Source organism: Aphanomyces invadans (assembly GCF_000520115.1).
Source record: "Aphanomyces invadans strain NJM9701 unplaced genomic scaffold supercont1.61, whole genome shotgun sequence".
NCBI classification, from domain to species: Eukaryota; Oomycota; class Saprolegniomycetes; order Saprolegniales; family Verrucalvaceae; genus Aphanomyces; species Aphanomyces invadans.
Genome location: NW_008580206.1, coordinates 140,664 through 156,879, shown reverse-complemented (window position 1 = coordinate 156,879; position 16,216 = coordinate 140,664). Strand labels below are relative to the sequence as shown.

The following is a 16,216-nucleotide window of genomic DNA, read 5'->3' as shown; positions in this document are numbered from 1 at the left end:
GAGGTTTATGCGGAAGCAACGACTTCCCGGATAATGGCCCAACCCAATCAAATTCAAACCTGGAGGGCGGCCTTTTTCAAATCGAAAGACCGCCGGAACGATGAGCAGCCCAGACGAAGCTGACGTCGAGATGGACGCGTCCACGGCGGAGGAGCATCGCCTCAACGAGTCAACACCGTCGAATGGTGGACATGAAGATGTTGACATGGACGATGACGACGCAGAGAATCCTCCGTCAACACCTCCGCAACAAAAGAAACAACCTGATACCAACGGTGTGGATGAACTCCCGAATGCTCTCTCGACCCCAGTACCAACAACTCCCATCAATCGAAGGAGCTTGCTAACTCCCTTTGCCGCATCTGTCGGTGTTCCTTCGACTCCCCAACACTCAGCACCAGCGAAGGACACTCCTCGGCTCATGATCAGCAAACTTGCCGTCGAGAATTTCAAATCGTACGCGGGTGTCCGTGAAATCGGCCCATTTCACAAATGTTTCAGCTCTGTCGTGGGCCCCAACGGCAGTGGTAAGAGCAACGTCATCGACGCACTGCTCTTCGTGTTTGGGAAACGGGCCAAGAAGTTGCGTCTATCTAAAGTATCAGAACTGATCCACAAGAGCTCCAACTTTCAAAACCTCAAGGAAGCGCGCGTGTCTGTATACTTTCAGGACATCATCGACACTGGAGATGGCGACGAGGACTACACTGTCGTACCTGGTTCACAGTTAGTTGTCACGCGCACGGCCAACAGCGCGAATCAGAGCAAGTACTTTCTCGACGGCCAAACGTCAACGTTCACAGAAGTCACGGCGCTGCTTCGCCAACGCGGCATCGACCTCGACAACAATCGTTTTCTCATCTTGCAGGGCGAAGTTGAGCAGATTGCGATGATGAAGAGCAAGGCCGACGGCCCGCACGACGAGGGGTTATTGGAGTACTTGGAAGATATTATTGGGTCGAACAAGTACGTAGAACCGACTGAAGCTGCGTTGAAGCAAGTCGAAGCGTTGAACGAAGATCGCGTGGAAAAACTCAACCGTGTTAAGGTCGTTGAGAAGGAAAAGGGCAACTTGGAAGACGCAAAGGCCGAAGCACAGGAATACCTAGAGAAAGAGCGCGAAGTCTACCTCAAGACGAACCTCATGTTCCAGTACTTTGTCCACGAGTCGACGGCCAACCACGCCGAGTGCCAAACGAAACGCGATGGGATGCAAGCCAAAGTGAACAAGGAAATGGCGCGCATGGCTGAACACCGCGCCGCGCTCCAAGTAATGCAAGGCGAATATGACAAAGTCCATGCTGCGTACGCCACTGTAAAGGCTGACATGGAGACGGTCGAGGCCGAGTTTGCCGAGTTCGAGAAGCGTGACGTGCAAGTCCGCGAAGAAATCAAATTTGCGAAAAAGCAGGTCAAAGATCACGACGCGTTATACGCCAAAGAACAAAAGAAGCAAGCGGATTTAGAAGCTACTATCGAAGATAACGAGGCCAAGCAGCCTGGCCTCGAAGGAAGCATTGAAGACGACAAAGCATCGCTGCAAGCTGCGGAACAGAAGCTCGAAGACATGATTGAAAGCCACAAAGAAGAGTCGGCACGCCTTCGTGAAATCATGGAGGAAAAACAGAGCGCGATGCTGCCTTTCACACAAGAAGTGCTCTCGATGCGAGCTAATATTGACACTTTGGAGACTGAAATGTCGTTGTTACGGGAGTCGACGACTCAGGCCAAGGAAGACTTGGCTCAATCCAAGCAAGCAATCAAAGTGGCGGAGAGGTCAATCGTGGATATCAAGGCAGAAGCATCGTCAATGGAAAATGAACTGCGCACGATGCAATCACGATTGAAGGAAGCCAAGGCGGAGCTCTCTGAAGCCCAAACCCAAGAATCCACCCTCAACAAAGACTACCAACTCGCGCGGGCCAAAGCAGACGAAGCGACACACTCGATTCAGTCGCATGCGACGCAAAACCGCATGCTCAAGAGTTTGATGAACGCGACGAAACCTGGCTTTGAGCTTGAACATGCCGGTCTCCTCGGCCGACTGGGCGATCTGGGGGCCATCGACTCCAAGTACGACGTCGCCATTTCCACGGCATGTGGCGCATTGGACAACCTCGTCGTGGAGACTACTCATGGCGCGCAGCTGTGCGTCGCGTACCTTCGCCAGCACAACCTGGGTCGTGCTACATTCATCATATTGGAAAAAATGACGTACCTTCACAATAAATGCCAAGGCGACCGGTTCAACGCACCCATCCCACGCCTGTTTGACCTTGTCCGCGTCTCCAAGGATAAATTTCGACCGGCGTTTTACTTTGCTCTGCGAGACACCCTTGTCGCCAAAAATTTGGATGAAGCTACGAGTATTGCGTACCAAGGCCGCAGCGCGAAGTACCGCGTCGTGACGTTGGACGGGCAAATGATTGAACTGAGCGGAGCTATGTCTGGGGGCGGCAATCGCGTGCGTCGTGGTGGCATGTCGAGTGAGTTACAGAGCAACATATCGGCAGAAGACCTCGCCGCCCTTCAAAAGGAGGCTGAATCACTCAAATCTACTCTGTATAATATTCGAAATGCCCGCTCCAACATTGAGCAAGAAGTGCGACGGCTGGAGGACACGATCGAAGGCCACACACGACGATTGCCGAAGATGGCAATGGAAATTGAAGCGGCCAACTCAAGAGCCATGAGCTTGGCAGAACGGGTCAAGATTTTGGAGAAGAAGGTCCACTTAACTCCCGAAGAAAACAAGAAGCTCAAGGCGCTGGAAAAACAGGTCAAGACGCTCGAGGTCGAGCGGGCGTCCAAGCAAGCAAATGTAGACTCGATGCAAGCCGAAGTTGACCAACTAAAACAGAAAATCCTCAACATCGGTGGGGTACCGCTCAAACAACAGCGTCAAAAGGTGGAAGAACTGACCAAGTCAATCGACACGCAGACGAAAGCGTTGACGAAACTTCGCGTGGATGTCAAGGCGGCCAAGAAAGCGCTGGAAAAGTCGGCGGCGACTCAAGTCAAAATGGAAAAGGACAAGGCCGATAACATTGCCAAGCTGGAAAAGCTTCGTGCCGAATACAAACAAATCGAAGATAGCGCGGCGGTAGTGTGTGACAAGCACGAAGCTGCCAAGGCACTTCTCGAGGAACATTCAAGTGTGTTGGATGACAAGCGCAAGGAGTTTGATACGCTCAAGAAGACTGTGGACGGCCTGGCATCGGCCGAAGTCGACCTGTTGAGCCAGCTCGACGAATGCGAAAAGCTTCTCGCCGACAACGAGGAAAAGGTTAAGTACTGGACTGGCAAGTTGACCGAGTTGCACACTAAATACGAACGCGACGAAGAAGATTTCAACCTGTTGCTGGATTCAAATGAAGCGCTGACGGAAACAGTCGTCAATGGCCTTCCGACAATTGATCCTTCCGACTTGGAAAGATGCAACAAGGAGCAGCTCAAGTACGAAATCTCCATCTTAGAGCAGCAACGCGACGAACTCAAAGAGAAGGTCAACATGAACTCGATTGCCGAGTACAAAAAGAAGGAAAAGGAACATATGTTGCGAATGCAGGACCTTGAACAAGCCACGGAAGCCCGCGATAGCCAGCGCCGCGCGTACGAGGAGCTTCGGCGGCTGCGTCTCGACGAGTTCATGGCTGGGTTCCGCGTGATCACGCTCAAATTGAAAGAAATGTACCAGATGATCACGTTGGGTGGGGATGCCGAACTAGAACTGGTGGACTCTCTCGACCCGTTCTCTGAAGGTATTGTGTTCTCTGTGCGGCCATCCAAGAAGAGCTGGAAGAACATTTCAAACCTGAGTGGGGGCGAAAAGACCCTCGCCTCGCTCGCCCTCGTCTTCGCATTGCACCACTACAAGCCGACGCCGCTGTACGTGATGGACGAGATCGACGCTGCGCTGGACTTCAAAAACGTATCGATCGTGGCCAACTACATCAAGCAACGCACGAAGAACGCTCAGTTTATCATCATCAGTCTACGTAACAACATGTTTGAGCTCGCCGATCGACTTGTCGGTATCTACAAGACGAACAACACGACTAAGAGCGTCACAATCAACCCAAAGCACTACGCAACGCCCGCACCGCCACCACCGACGCCTCGCACTCCTCTGAAGACTCCGCGGCTCCATCCGCCTCCATCGTCGTCACAGACATAAACTTAATTCAGCCCTCATGTCAAGATCAATCAAACATGCGTGCCGTCTCTCCCGTCCACCCACCATAAAAGCGCTCACTGCACAAATATTAGCAAAGCTCCAAAGGTACACAAATATGTTGTCTACTGAGTTTTAACATTCGTCGCGGCAATTTCCACAGCAGGCGGCAATTCCTCCGAAGCGGCGACACTCGGCGTGCCACTGTGGGCTGTCGACTGCGCCGTCATGATGCTCTCAACCATGCCCATGACTTGCAAGAGAGATGTTTGGACAATCTGCTCTTCCTTGAGTCTGTTCTTGAGCTTGAAGAAGAGGCCTTCCAACACCGCGCTAGACTGATTCGTCCCGAGCATGGGGCTGTACAACTCGAGTAGAAACGTGCACACTCGAAGGAGCAACGCGGCGTATTTGGGGTCCGTCACGTAGCGGATGCAGAACGACAGCAGCGGTTCCAGCGCCTCTTCGTTGCGGTAGGCCAGCGCACTCTGCCAACCCTGCCGCAGTCGCAGCTCTTCCAGCATGCTCGCAATCACGGTGGGATTTCTCGTGTCGAGAGCGTTGTCCAGAGCTTTGCGATAGTCGAACGCCCGCAGTGCCTGCTCGTACGGCGCGCATTTCGCGTGTCGACGAGAAGTGATGACGTGGTCCGCGTCTGTCGGCTTGGCTCGGGTGCCGCGCAAAAAATACTTGTAGCTACCCCCTCGCACTACAGGTAGTTCGTCCGTGGCTGGTGCGTCGTCGGTTGTGATGCGGCGGCGCACTGTTAACATGCCGGAGACAGTGCCGACCGCCAAGTGCGAGTTGGACGGCGTGAGTGCGGCCGAGAGGACGCCGTCGCCAAACTTGAATCCGTGGAGAACTTCGTAGGAAGCTAAGTCGTATATCTTGACGTGGCCATCGAGAGACCCCGACACGAGCCTCGTATTTGTCCCATCCATCGACAGACTCGTGATCGTTTTCTGATGGGACGAGAACTGGTGCAGCAATTTGCCGCCGCTGAGCAGGTCCCAGACTTTGATCATGTTATCCCCGGCACTCAGACACAAGTTGCCACCAGGAAGAATCAAGCACTTCTCGACGGGCGCACCGTGGTCCATGGACAGCGTCGACGAGTACGACGTCTTTCCAGCAGCGATGCGCATGTCCCACAGCTTAACTGTGTGATCGTACGAGGCAGTGGCCCACACATGCGATGATGCCGACGGATGCTGCACGGCATGGCGAACGTAATCGGTGTGGTCGCCCATGACAGCCACGGGCGTGCCCGTCGCGAGATCCCAGAAGCGGCACGTCTTGTCATCGGACGCAGAGAAGATATGCACGTGGTCTCGGGAGAACTTGGCAGACCGAACAGCCCCTTTGTGGCCGTTCATGATCCGAAGCACCGTACGCGACCCGACGTCGAGCACAGACACTTGTGTGTTGGCGTTCCCTGTAACCAACAGCTTGCCATCGCCGCGAAACGACGCGCTGTACACGACATCGTTGAAGCGAGAGAATGTGCGGACAATGTCATTCGTCGCTGTGCTGTACAACTGCACGCGGGTAGACGTGGACACAGCAAACTCGTGCGGCGCGGACGGGTTGGCCTCGATGCTCGAGATCATCGCGACTTGCTTGAGCTCATGTGGCGCGCGAAGCTTCGACCAATACGACTTTTCAGGCGAGATGGTCTTGGTCGCCTGCGGGAACTGCTTCAGCGGGAGCTTCTGGAAGTCCATGGTCGACCTTGAAGTGAATGACGATGCCGCCGCGGTCTTGCTTGGCCAGTGGTTGAACAAAGTTGGTTGGTCCAATGGGAAGGAGAGGTCGTGTCACGACGACGACCAACATCTGCATCATGTCCTACAGCTAACTTTGCAAAACGATTCAGGGGGACAAGCTTGGTTCACGACGACATGCCCACGCCGAAAAATTATTAACCCTCCGTCAGCGGTAACATTTCTCTTTATTATAGTATGCAACTCGATAGGTCCAGTGCCGTTTAAATTACGATTGTTGGAAATGCATACAAATTTCAAGATTAAATGAACACGCACCAATTTCACAGTCCATGCGTTTCTTCCGCGGCAAACAAACGTCATCGGAATATTATATAATACAAGGATGGTGTATCAAGGACGCCGTCGGGCGCTGGTGCAAGCTGCCGAGGCTGCCGCAGCGGCCCTCCCTCCTGAGAAGAAGAAGGACAATGAAGAGACTGGCGAAGAGGAGGGGAAGGAGAACGATCCGAAGAAAGAGGCCATTCAAGCTGCTGGCTTGTTGACTCCCACCAAACCAACGATCGTGCGTCGGACATTTGAACCCCTCCCTGAAACTGCTCAAGTCATTCGCATTCGCGAGAAACTCGCCCGCAAACATGCCGATGCAGCGCCTCTGAATCTTTTGCCGGCGCCCCCACCGTCTGCTGAGAAAAGTTCGACACGCAAGGTCGATCTGCTCACACCGCCACCCAAGGGCAAGCGCAAGCGTGAGCCCGACGTGCCGACGTCAGCTTCGCCTTCCTCTTCGCAACCCACGATCATCAACACGTGCGGCCGCGGTGTAGACGCCAAGCGCGCAAAGGTGGCCGTGGAAGCCCAAATGAAGCGGTTGCAGTCGCGCCAAAAAGCAGCCACCACGACCACAAAAACCCCGTAGCGCGCTCCGTCGGCATCAAGTTGATGGTAATCTCATTTAATTTAAATCACTTTCGGGGTAAAACGTATCGTGGGCCGAAGGCTTAGCGAGGAAGGCTCTCGCGCTGCGTCGTTTGCGGCAACGTCTTCGTTGTGGACCAGCGCGGTCGGTGGCGGTGGACCGCTGAGCTTGCGCCCACCAGCGACGCCTTTCGTAAACTCGTGCTTTCGCCGGCAAGCTGGGCCGTCAGCGCAGTACCCACGCAGAGAAAAGGCATCGCATAGAGCAGCATCGCGACTTACATTCACATGGCGATAGTGACAGCCTTCGCGAGAGCAGAGGCCCTTGAGGAACATGGCGCAGTCGGGCATCTTGTGCTGCGCATATCAACAAAGCATACAAGGCAAAGAAAGCCGTACCTGGTCGGGACAATGCGATAATTTGCACGTGGAGGCATCATGTGGGCATGCGTCGCGAAGGAAGGGCCGGCAGATGGACTTGGTGCGGCTGTCGTGAACGAACAAGCAATCGTGCTTGTGTTTGCATTCGCCATGTTTGATGTAAAAGAGGCAAAGTTCGGTACGCGGGGGCGGGACGAGAGGACGGGGATGCTGGAGAGAGCGCGGCGGCGGTTGTGTCGGGAGACTCGAAGGCGTATGTACAGGAAGAGGTGGGGGCGCTGCCGCAGAAGGTTGGGTCTGCAGTTGCCTCGTCGTCGCAATGGCTGCACTCACTTCGATGGCAGACTTGGGGGGTGCATCTTCCCGGCGCAGCTTGAAGCCACGTCCCATTTTTCGATATGTACCATCGTCAAGAGAGAGGGTTGTTGTGGACAATGGTCGTTTCTGCGAGATAGATGTAGCTGGAGCAGAAGGCACGGGGACAGTGAGAGCAACTGTAGACGATGTCATTGACTGGTTCAAGGAAGAAGGAGAAGCGGATTCAGAGGGCTTCCACGTGAGGTTGCGGGGTTTACGTGGAGGTCGGAAGGCAGGAGTGTTGAGAGATCGGTGCCGCGGTGGGGCATGGAAAGTGTGGCGTGCGTGACGTTGTTGGTGGGGTGCGTGGGCGAGGCTCGTGTGCCTTTGTGGTACCCGTGGAGCAGTCTGCCGGTCTTGAGAATCAAGAAGGGTCTTTAATGCAGCAATCCGCGCGCGGACGACGGCTTCTTCCGTTGCCATTGCTTGTGCTCAACTGACATGAACAAGTAAAAACCCAACGTAAAAATACATGTATATTTAATATTTAAAATGCTTATCTCCCACGTAGTGTAAGGAAATACCAATGGATATGAATACCTTTGGAATTTTAAAGATTATTTTCCAATTTTGAAAAGTTCAGTTGCGGTTACCATTCATCAAAATCCGGACGTTTTATTCTTTAACGCATAACATTATCCGTACATTTTGCCACAATTGCAAGAAACGCGGTGTTGAATCGCTTGACCGAGGCTGCGCGGCGTTCTTCCGGCGCGAGGTAGGTGTCCCTCATGACTTCTCTGGTCGCGTTCTTCATAGCTGATGGATTCCGCAGTACATGGAGCATCGCTCCAGCTTGAACTATCCTGGCTCGTTCCCTGGAAACTCGTCTCGTGGACCAGATCCGTCAAAGGCCAAGTCAAAAGCGACACCCCTCCTGCCGCCCTGGTTTCAAGAAATCAGTGACTCTATGAAGACAAAGAAGCGCGAGTGGCTGAACCACGCGGCAAACCTGAACTCCAGCAGTGCGCAACCGCTGTCTCCTCAACCTCCTCTTCCGACGCGGCCACAACTCGATCACGAAGGGGCTCCAACATACGTAGACCAGTTGAAGTCCATCTTTCCCAACTGGGACGTGAGTACCCTGCATCTGCTACTCGAAGCTCATGGTACGAATTCCATCCGTGCGGTCAATCAGGGTCATTCTGTTTGGTGTTTGGTCCAGAATTCGTCTTGGACGATGCAATCACGGCCGTCCTCAAGATGGAGGAAGCCTCCGAACACGAACACATGATGCGATCCACGCAGACGTTGCCATTTGCATACGTGGTGAAGAATCCTCTGCCCGACGACTTCCTTCGCGTGCCAGGCGAACTCGCGGCCTCCTCCTCTCCATCGGGCTCTTGCTCTGGCAACTCCACGATCTTCGACGTTGATGATGTCGTTGATGAAACTGCGAGTGCCCCCCTGCACCCGGACGATTTGGCTCGACAAGAGAGCTCGTACGCTCACGACGACGGCACGCTGTATGGCCGCGATTTTCTCGGTGACGATGGTGGCGACAACTTAGGAGCGGTGGATGGATCGGCCCAACGAGCCGAGTCGGTCCCAATGGCCATTCCGGTCGTGCTCCCCCTTGATGGCGACGACTTGTCCAACGTTCACCGGCGCTTTCAACGCACTCGGCATTTTGGGCGCCCCAACTCGCGCACCGACAGCTTGTTTGCAAAACTGACCGTGATCAAGGTACCTACAGGACAGCCCGACGCAAGCTCATGCGCTGTCCGAGTAGCGAAGCAAGCTGGACATCGTAAGCGCCGAAGATCGCATCCGCACTCGCGAGCCGCATCGACTGCTCGACTGTTTAACAAAAGCCAGTGCCTTGTACCGCAACGGACTCATTGCGAGCGACGAACTCGAAAACTTGCGCTCGATGATTCTCACTCGCATGTCGACAAAGGGGGTAAGAGACCCTGTCGCGATGTGGCTCACGCTGCGTCTGGCGTAGCCGACAGAGATGCCCGCTACGACCGCCGGCACAAGCCACGCGATGATCACCGACCACCAGTGGAATTGCCTTGTTCTCAAATGCAAAAGTAAGCCCATCGAGTCATCCTCTCGAGCACGCATGAACCGAGGCAAATCTCCATTAGACATTCGCCATGCTTTGTCCATTCGTATCATCAAAGCCATCACGACCAGCCAACACACGGTACTTCGTCCCCTTGCGGTGACGCACTTGGCGACTCACGCCCAGCGCGTTCGCTCGCTCCGTCCTTAGGAGTACGAGATCCGCACGAGCGATCTCGAAACGGGGGTGGTCGTGTTTACGCGGCGTCGGTTCAAAGAGTTCCGCAAGTTTCACCGCAAGGTTTGGTTGAAAAAAGCGATCGTGCTCATGTCGTTGGGGACTAGTTGACGGCGCTCATGACGCGGGTGAATGCTTTCCCGTTTCCGTCGAGGCAGACGGGGCTGAGCAAGAAGGAAGACTCGCGCGTCGCCGCCAGGCGCCAGCCTGCCCTCGAAGCGTACCTTCGGCTGGTGGCATCCCTCGTCACCCCCGCGCCCCTCACCATTGCCCGCGCTGGCGCTCTCGTGCTGCTCCAATCCTTCCTTGCGCTGCCGGACTCGGCAACTCTCTTTCACAACACGACGCATCCCACGATGCGCACGCTGCGCGTATACGCCTTCCATGTGCTCCAAGATGCAACGACCCCTGAGGGAAAAGTGTGCCGCAAATTCCTCGCCAAGCCCCGGACGACCACTGCTGCCCTTGACGACCTGGGCCAGGTGCTCGACAACGTGCAGGAGTACATGATGGCCCATCGGATGGACGACATGCGAGCCCATGTGGCCGATGTGGCCAGTCGGTTGAGCCAAGGAGATGTCGAAAACGACGTGGTCCACGAGTGGATCTCGGATGCGATCCGGCACGAGGTGGAAGAGTGCGTGTGTGTGCCAGTGCTGCCAGGGTTGTGGACGGCGCTGGAAGGCAGCATGCGGTCGAAGGAAGCAGCTATGAAGCGGCGCATCATTCGACTTGCGGGTCAACCGCAGGAAGCATTTGAAATCACAGAGGCCACGCAGAGTCCGAGCCAGTGGTGGGACGCCGTACGTACGCTGAAAGAAGTCGACTCGATGTATCTCCCAGTGGACAAAATGCGCAAGCTCCTCGAGTGTGCCGTCACAATCCACCGGACGTTCCAGCGCGAGCACGGCGACGCCTGCGTCCTCAGCGGCGACGATTTTTTGCCGATATTTATCTTCGTCATCGTGCACGCGCATTTGACGAACCCCCTCGTTCTCTTGCGCGTGCTCAACGTCCTGAGCGATCCCGAGAAGCGGATGGGTGAAAGCGGGTACTACCTCGCATCCTATGAAGGTACGTTGTGCACCGTTCGTCGGATATGTATATGACCCGATGCTTGTAGCTGCGCTGGAGCACTTGATGGCGGATGGCACGTTTGAATGATAACTACTCCCACGACCGTTCTCCGACCTATTCGGCCTCGATTCCCGCACGAGCCCACGTGTGAAGCTGCTCTCGGAGAAGGGATAGATCAGCCGAGAATGCCTTGACGATATCGCTTTCATGACATCGTTCCGCGATCGATCCACATGCCGTTGTTCATTCTTGCGCTCGCGGCGCTCACGACGTCACACGCAACTTTCCATGAGCATGACGCGGAAGACTCGATGTGACACGGACGAAACCCCTTGCACCTCTCAGGGCATCGCTCGCCAACTTCGTGTGTGTTGGCCGAGTGCGACGCTCCCGCTAACACACGTGGCACTTCAACGAAAACGTGCATTCGGTGGAAGCACACAGCGACATGCAGGGCTCGCGTGGTCGGCGAGTTGTCGCTTCGGCATGCCATCCGTCCCGCACTTGGAGCGAGGAGTTTGTCCTGGTGCACGAGGCGGTTGGTTGAGTGGACAAAGTGATGACGGCGAGGCCATGCTTGTCGATACACTGTTGTCATGTTTGACAGAGCACTCGACATTGCGCCGGGTGACGCGCGCGACCCCTCCTTGTTGAGTGCGAGCGCAGCATCGGCGACGAGTTGAGCGAAGCTCCACCGCTGGTGTGATGCCTCCCCCAGATTCCAGGCCAGCTGCCTCAGCTATGCCACTCGATCGAGACGTAGTCGTCGTGGTCTTTGAACGGTCAACAGCTACACCTGTCGACGTCTGTGGTGGCCCGGGACCCACTCCAAGGCTTCGTGAACAGGCATGCCGACAAAGAGATTGTAACATGGGCTATATCGCTGGAAGGCTCTGCGGCCACTTACTACACTAGGCGATGCAAATGGCCCGTAGGTCGTGGGCTATCGAGTTGTACGTGGCCATGTACTCTGGGTAGACTGGGAATCGATGGCCACCAGCGTGTTCGAACACTTGCCGCTGCCGTGGATCGTATGCGCTGAGAAGCTTGCGACCCCAACCATACCGCGAATCTGCTTTTCCCAGGATGTGGAACGACGGAATGGACAACGGGAGTGCAAGGCCACGTGGCATGCCGTCTCGGGGAAGCAACCCACAACACAGCACCACGGCGGAATACGGAATGCGCGTGGTGGACGAGTAGTGCGCTGTGAGAAGAGTCGCCATGCCAGCACCTTGCGAGAAGCCCACCAACGCGTCGAACGGGCCATCGCGGTCGATGCGATCCATGGCAAACTCGAGCGACGCTTTCCATCCAACGTACTCATGTCGTTTCGGCGCCCCTGCAGGATGCTCGATGTAGTCCCACCACTCGAAAAATGGTCCATCAAAGTTGTCCGAGACAGTCGTGTGCGCTGGCCCCGACGCGGCGAACGGAGCGTGGAGGATTGTGAAGTCGACACCGTCAGGACCGAATGCTTTCCGGAACCCTTGGAGCTGAGCATTCATCACGGCTGCATTCGTTCGCCAACCATGCCTACGACACGACCTGACCATTTGCACAACGAACAGGGGAATGCGCACGTACAAGCAGAGTAGTCTCAATCGCCGCGGCACTCCGCCGCCGACCATCTTCGCAATGCCTAGACCAGATAATTGTGAGCGATACACAAAAAGCAACGTCTAATTTGTCCTGGGTGGAAACCTGCGCCAACGACGACAGTCTACTGGCAGCCGCATCTTCTCTCCGCTGGTGGTACCATGGCATGACACTGGATGTGTGGCCGAGAAGACAAGCGCTAGCGTTGGCCAGATGCGCTTGCATACATGGTGTGTTGCCGACGGATTAGTGGAATGCTGCGGATGGCAACGGTGGGTCGGTGTCGAAGATGCGTCAGCCGCGACTGCGTCGACAAGAGCATTGTGTCGATCGCTTGCGCTGGGACGAAAGGCATCGTAGAGTCCAGCACCCACGGCAAAATGTCGGTGTTTGGGATGACGAAGGGTCGGGTGCGTGCGTTTATGCATTGGGCTCCATGTCTGCAAGGGAGTACAGGCGTCACTCACTCATCGACCAAGCGCTACTGTGAAGAACGATCATGCGCGTCAGAGCCGTGCAAGGACATGCACACGTCGAATTCTATCCATCGCGGCAGTCGCTCTCACCTGACACGGCTACGACGACACTTGGGAGGAACACGATCGAATGGACGAAGGCGGCACGCAGTGTGCGACGATGGGTGTAGCTCAGCAGGTGCAGGAGGAATATGCATGGCTGAGCCATGAAGGTCCTTCACACAACACGCCCCGTGCCATTCGTAGATGGTGCCTCATCGCAATGGCGTGTGCCACTTCGTCATACGCCTGCGCATGGTAACTTCACCCGACCTCCTCGATGTTAGAACGAACGCGATGTTTGATTCGTTTTGGCCATGTGCATGCACGAACCGCTGCCATTTCGCCGCGGACAACAGCATCGTTCGGTGAGGGGTTGAGGAGGGGCCAGCACCACCACGAACGTGCCTGTATGTTTCGATATCCCGCCCTCGAATCTCTCGTCAAATATGTCAAAAAATGGAAAGGCCAACGAGCCCGCGACTGGGTTTTCGCGATGGCGTGGTGGTTGGTGGGTGCGGCCAGCTATGCCATTCCGCGCGCGTTCCATGGATGGAAGAGGACGAGGATGGACCTTGTTGGCGGTCCCTCGTGACTTTGGTCTCTCGAGTGTGAAATGAACGGGGGGGGGAGGCTGATCTTGAGGGTTGAGAACTTTTATCAGGATAAAGTTCTGCTGGCGGATTGAAGCCATGTTTCTCGACTAACGTGACGGATCCATGATTTGCCGATTGTGTCCTCCGTTCAATTGACCACATCTCCATTTTTTGAGAACTCGACACAAAAGTTACCTTCTCAAATGTATCGTCTTAAGCTTTTTCGAGCGGTCCACGGACTTATCAATATTGAGGGTTGCATTCATGGCTAAAAAATTGAAGAAGTTCGCTCCTCAATCAGTGGATCTGTGATATGCCGAAATTTATACTTGATTCCAGTATTGACATTTTCGGACGACAGAGCCGCAAAACTATTGTTTTATAGAGAAATATTACTTGCTGAAATATATAAAAGATGGAAGGAATGATAGAGCATTTTGCTCATATCCTTGAACAACGCTTATCATGGCACTGGCCTTGTGCAGGATTTCGTTACGGGTAACAGGATGTCCGTCAGGTTCCACAGTAAGTATCCATGTCACAAGGTCGTTTTCGTACTGGAGCGGCAGCATCAGTGACGGGCCAAAAGTCTTGATCGTGGCATCTGGGTTCTTGGTCTTTGACACATGGAGGCGAAGTGTGCGCTCTGGAATCCCATACTTCAGAGCTGCTGTGACGATTGTGGACGTATTCGAGGTTACGTCGGCAATGGCATTGGTCATATCGTTTGCTGTGTATGTCGTTCTTGGCGGCATTTTGATTTGAATCGCGGTGATGACCTCTGAAATTCATTGCAGTTTCCCACCATAAAGTACTAAAGGTGTTATTTGTTGCAGTATTTCATTTTATCCAATGACAAGAATTCTGATATTCTGTTGGCTAATCCTCCTCGGCAAATCACAGATCCTTCGGCAAATCACAGATCCGTCACGTTACGTGCAATTTTCCACGACAAGTGCGATGCCTACGTAGTCGCAGAACGCAGGGCATCTTGATCTGTGTGGCCAAGGCGACCCACACGCGGGGCCATAACCAGGAACGTCCTTGGCTTTGAATCCCGGCGCTGCCACAGCAACACTTTCAATGTGGGTACAGGTGTGACCCAATGCCGCCCCTGTTAGGAGTGTGACCAAAGGCACATTGTGTGCTCCCGCCTTGGTCAAGTGTGTTGAGCTATTTTGAGCATTTTTGTATGTGTTCACTATGTTCACTACAAGAGGTCCTGAGTACATTTTCTCAGGAGTATTAATACTCCGGAGTACTACCTAATTTAAATCTCATGTGGACTGAAGTCAGTCCTCGTCCACTCAATTCCAACGTCCCCTTGGTTCGGCTGGTCGAGTTGACACGATCTCGGTTGAATTTCAATGCTCCTAGTTTTCATGGACCCGTGCTTCTCCTGTGGTCGTGTAATACAACAACAGGTAGAGCTCAACCTGTCGCCATTGTCTTCCACACTTTGTGGCTCGTCGTAGCAAAAGCGAATGCTGTCGAGGCAGTCGTGTTCGGACCGTGTTTGGGTCGTAGGGGGACGTCGAGGGAGGCCAATGCGCCATTCACTACCATGAAGTAGCATGCCGGTGACCGCACGTGTGTACGTGGCAAGTCGAAGCGAGCGCTCGAGGGAAGTGAAATTTGTTCTTGTGGGCACAGAAATGAATCAACGAATCGTGCATCGCTGGTCCACAAGATCGACTCGCCCGCGTGAGTTCACAAAAGCATGAGGCATCCGACAATTGCACCCACCACTCCTGACGCAGCCATGCAGATCGTCTCGTCGGTCGAGTGGCTTTTGCACACTCATTCGAGAAACTGACTGGTCGACGCCGATGGCGCCAACGAAGATGATTGAAGCATGTACGCCTCCCACGCGTTTGTACTCACTCGTCACTGTGGTGCTCTGCTGAAATTGGGCCATCTCGGCACGGCAGGACGTGATAATTCACGCCAAAACCCCGTGAGGGTCCGACATGATATTTGCAACCTTGCGAAAGGGACCTGGTCACGGCATGCCACGTCGCACCGCCACGTAGAGATGAAGAAAATCATGCATTGAATCCACGGCAACAAACTATTGTCTAGTAGAGCGCGAAGACGGTCGCGACGAGAATGCCGACAAATGTGCGGCCAAGAGTCGACGCGGACGACTCGACACGTGTGGTTACTGGCTTTTCCGTGGTCTTTCCGTCAGGGCGGGACGTGGTCGTGATAAAAGTGCGTTCGGGCACCAACGTGGATGAGGGAATAGGTTTGATCTTGTCGGTCGTGGCGGGCGTGACAGACGGTGTGCGAGCCTCAGGTGTGGATGGCTCGACGGGTTTTGTAGTACTTGGCATGTTGGTAAGTACAACCTTTGTCGTAGTCGGAGCTGCGGTCGTCGAGGTCGTGGTTACCAAACTGCCAGTTGTCGTTATAGGAACAGTCGTGATGGTTGCAGTTGTTGCGACGGGTGTCGAAGTACTTGGAATATCTGTTGTAGTGCGAGCGGCAGGAGTTTCTGTGACTGGAGCTTCAGTGGCTGGTGCTTCCGAAGTTGGTGCCTCTGTAACAGGTACTTCATTGGCAGGAGCTTCAGTGGCAGGAGCTTCAGTAGCTGGTGCCTCTGTCACTGGAGCCTCCGTGGCTGG

At 54.5% G+C, this 16,216-nt stretch overlaps 7 protein-coding genes across 9 annotated transcripts; 4 read left to right on the top strand and 3 right to left on the bottom strand.

Moving 5' to 3' along the window:
- Nucleotides 1–66: 66 nt before the first annotated feature.
- On the top strand, nucleotides 67–4,279 carry H310_14128 (hypothetical protein). The gene has a single exon (XM_008881923.1). It carries the CDS (start codon nucleotides 101–103, stop codon nucleotides 4,175–4,177), a length of 4,077 nt encoding a protein of 1,358 aa, XP_008880145.1. The 5' UTR covers nucleotides 67–100; the 3' UTR covers nucleotides 4,178–4,279.
- Nucleotides 4,249–5,949, bottom strand: H310_14127 (hypothetical protein). The gene has a single exon (XM_008881922.1). It carries the CDS (start codon nucleotides 5,896–5,898, stop codon nucleotides 4,300–4,302), a length of 1,599 nt encoding a protein of 532 aa, XP_008880144.1. The 5' UTR covers nucleotides 5,899–5,949; the 3' UTR covers nucleotides 4,249–4,299.
- A 325-nt stretch (nucleotides 5,950–6,274) lies between these two features.
- Nucleotides 6,275–7,982, top strand: H310_14126 (hypothetical protein). The gene has a single exon (XM_008881921.1). The coding sequence runs from the start codon at nucleotides 6,284–6,286 to the stop codon at nucleotides 6,815–6,817; it is 534 nt and encodes a 177-aa protein (XP_008880143.1). The 5' UTR covers nucleotides 6,275–6,283; the 3' UTR covers nucleotides 6,818–7,982.
- H310_14125 (hypothetical protein) lies at nucleotides 6,275–7,995 on the bottom strand. 3 transcript variants are annotated; one of them, XM_008881919.1, is made up of 3 exons: nucleotides 7,216–7,995; nucleotides 7,099–7,173; nucleotides 6,275–7,020 (listed from the first exon to the last, which is right to left on the bottom strand). In XM_008881919.1, the coding sequence occupies exons 1-3, from the start codon at nucleotides 7,975–7,977 to the stop codon at nucleotides 6,859–6,861; spliced, it is 999 nt and encodes a 332-aa protein (XP_008880141.1). In that variant the 5' UTR covers nucleotides 7,978–7,995; the 3' UTR covers nucleotides 6,275–6,858. The 3 variants fall into 3 exon arrangements, with proteins under 3 accessions (XP_008880141.1, XP_008880142.1, XP_008880140.1); XM_008881920.1 differs by having other exon boundaries at nucleotides 7,099–7,995; XM_008881918.1 differs by having other exon boundaries at nucleotides 6,275–7,173.
- Nucleotides 7,996–8,221: 226 nt separating this feature from the next.
- H310_14124 (hypothetical protein) lies at nucleotides 8,222–11,112 on the top strand. The gene is made up of 9 exons (XM_008881917.1): nucleotides 8,222–8,272; nucleotides 8,330–8,663; nucleotides 8,720–9,240; nucleotides 9,287–9,457; nucleotides 9,503–9,590; nucleotides 9,648–9,706; nucleotides 9,776–9,865; nucleotides 9,910–10,876; nucleotides 10,926–11,112. The coding sequence occupies exons 2-9, from the start codon at nucleotides 8,333–8,335 to the stop codon at nucleotides 10,964–10,966; spliced, it is 2,268 nt and encodes a 755-aa protein (XP_008880139.1). The 5' UTR covers nucleotides 8,222–8,272; nucleotides 8,330–8,332; the 3' UTR covers nucleotides 10,967–11,112.
- A 616-nt stretch (nucleotides 11,113–11,728) lies between these two features.
- Nucleotides 11,729–12,522, bottom strand: H310_14123 (hypothetical protein). The gene is made up of 2 exons (XM_008881916.1): nucleotides 12,467–12,522; nucleotides 11,729–12,415 (listed from the first exon to the last, which is right to left on the bottom strand). The coding sequence occupies exons 1-2, from the start codon at nucleotides 12,508–12,510 to the stop codon at nucleotides 11,791–11,793; spliced, it is 669 nt and encodes a 222-aa protein (XP_008880138.1). The 5' UTR covers nucleotides 12,511–12,522; the 3' UTR covers nucleotides 11,729–11,790.
- Nucleotides 12,523–12,584: 62 nt separating this feature from the next.
- H310_14122 (hypothetical protein) lies at nucleotides 12,585–13,306 on the top strand. The gene has a single exon (XM_008881915.1). The coding sequence runs from the start codon at nucleotides 12,706–12,708 to the stop codon at nucleotides 13,162–13,164; it is 459 nt and encodes a 152-aa protein (XP_008880137.1). The 5' UTR covers nucleotides 12,585–12,705; the 3' UTR covers nucleotides 13,165–13,306.
- Nucleotides 13,307–16,216: the final 2,910 nt, after the last annotated feature.

Coding starts and splice junctions, on each gene's coding strand:
- H310_14128 (XM_008881923.1), top strand. CDS start 101: ATGAGCAGCCCAGACGAAGCTGACGTCGAGATGGACGCGTCCACGGCG.
- H310_14127 (XM_008881922.1), bottom strand. CDS start 5,898: ATGGACTTCCAGAAGCTCCCGCTGAAGCAGTTCCCGCAGGCGACCAAG.
- H310_14126 (XM_008881921.1), top strand. CDS start 6,284: ATGGTGTATCAAGGACGCCGTCGGGCGCTGGTGCAAGCTGCCGAGGCT.
- H310_14125 (XM_008881918.1), bottom strand. CDS start 7,977: ATGGCAACGGAAGAAGCCGTCGTCCGCGCGCGGATTGCTGCATTAAAG. Junction 7,174..7,215: donor TATCGCATTGTCCCGACCAG/GTACGGCTTTCT, acceptor TGATATGCGCAG/CACAAGATGCCCGACTGCGC.
- H310_14124 (XM_008881917.1), top strand. CDS start 8,333: ATGGAGCATCGCTCCAGCTTGAACTATCCTGGCTCGTTCCCTGGAAAC. Junction 9,241..9,286: donor CAAAACTGACCGTGATCAAG/GTACCTACAGGA, acceptor CTGTCCGAGTAG/CGAAGCAAGCTGGACATCGT. Junction 9,707..9,775: donor TCACGACCAGCCAACACACG/GTACTTCGTCCC, acceptor CTCCGTCCTTAG/GAGTACGAGATCCGCACGAG.
- H310_14123 (XM_008881916.1), bottom strand. CDS start 12,510: ATGGTCGGCGGCGGAGTGCCGCGGCGATTGAGACTACTCTGCTT. Junction 12,416..12,466: donor CGATTGAGACTACTCTGCTT/GTACGTGCGCAT, acceptor GTCGTGTCGTAG/GCATGGTTGGCGAACGAATG.
- H310_14122 (XM_008881915.1), top strand. CDS start 12,706: ATGGTGTGTTGCCGACGGATTAGTGGAATGCTGCGGATGGCAACGGTG.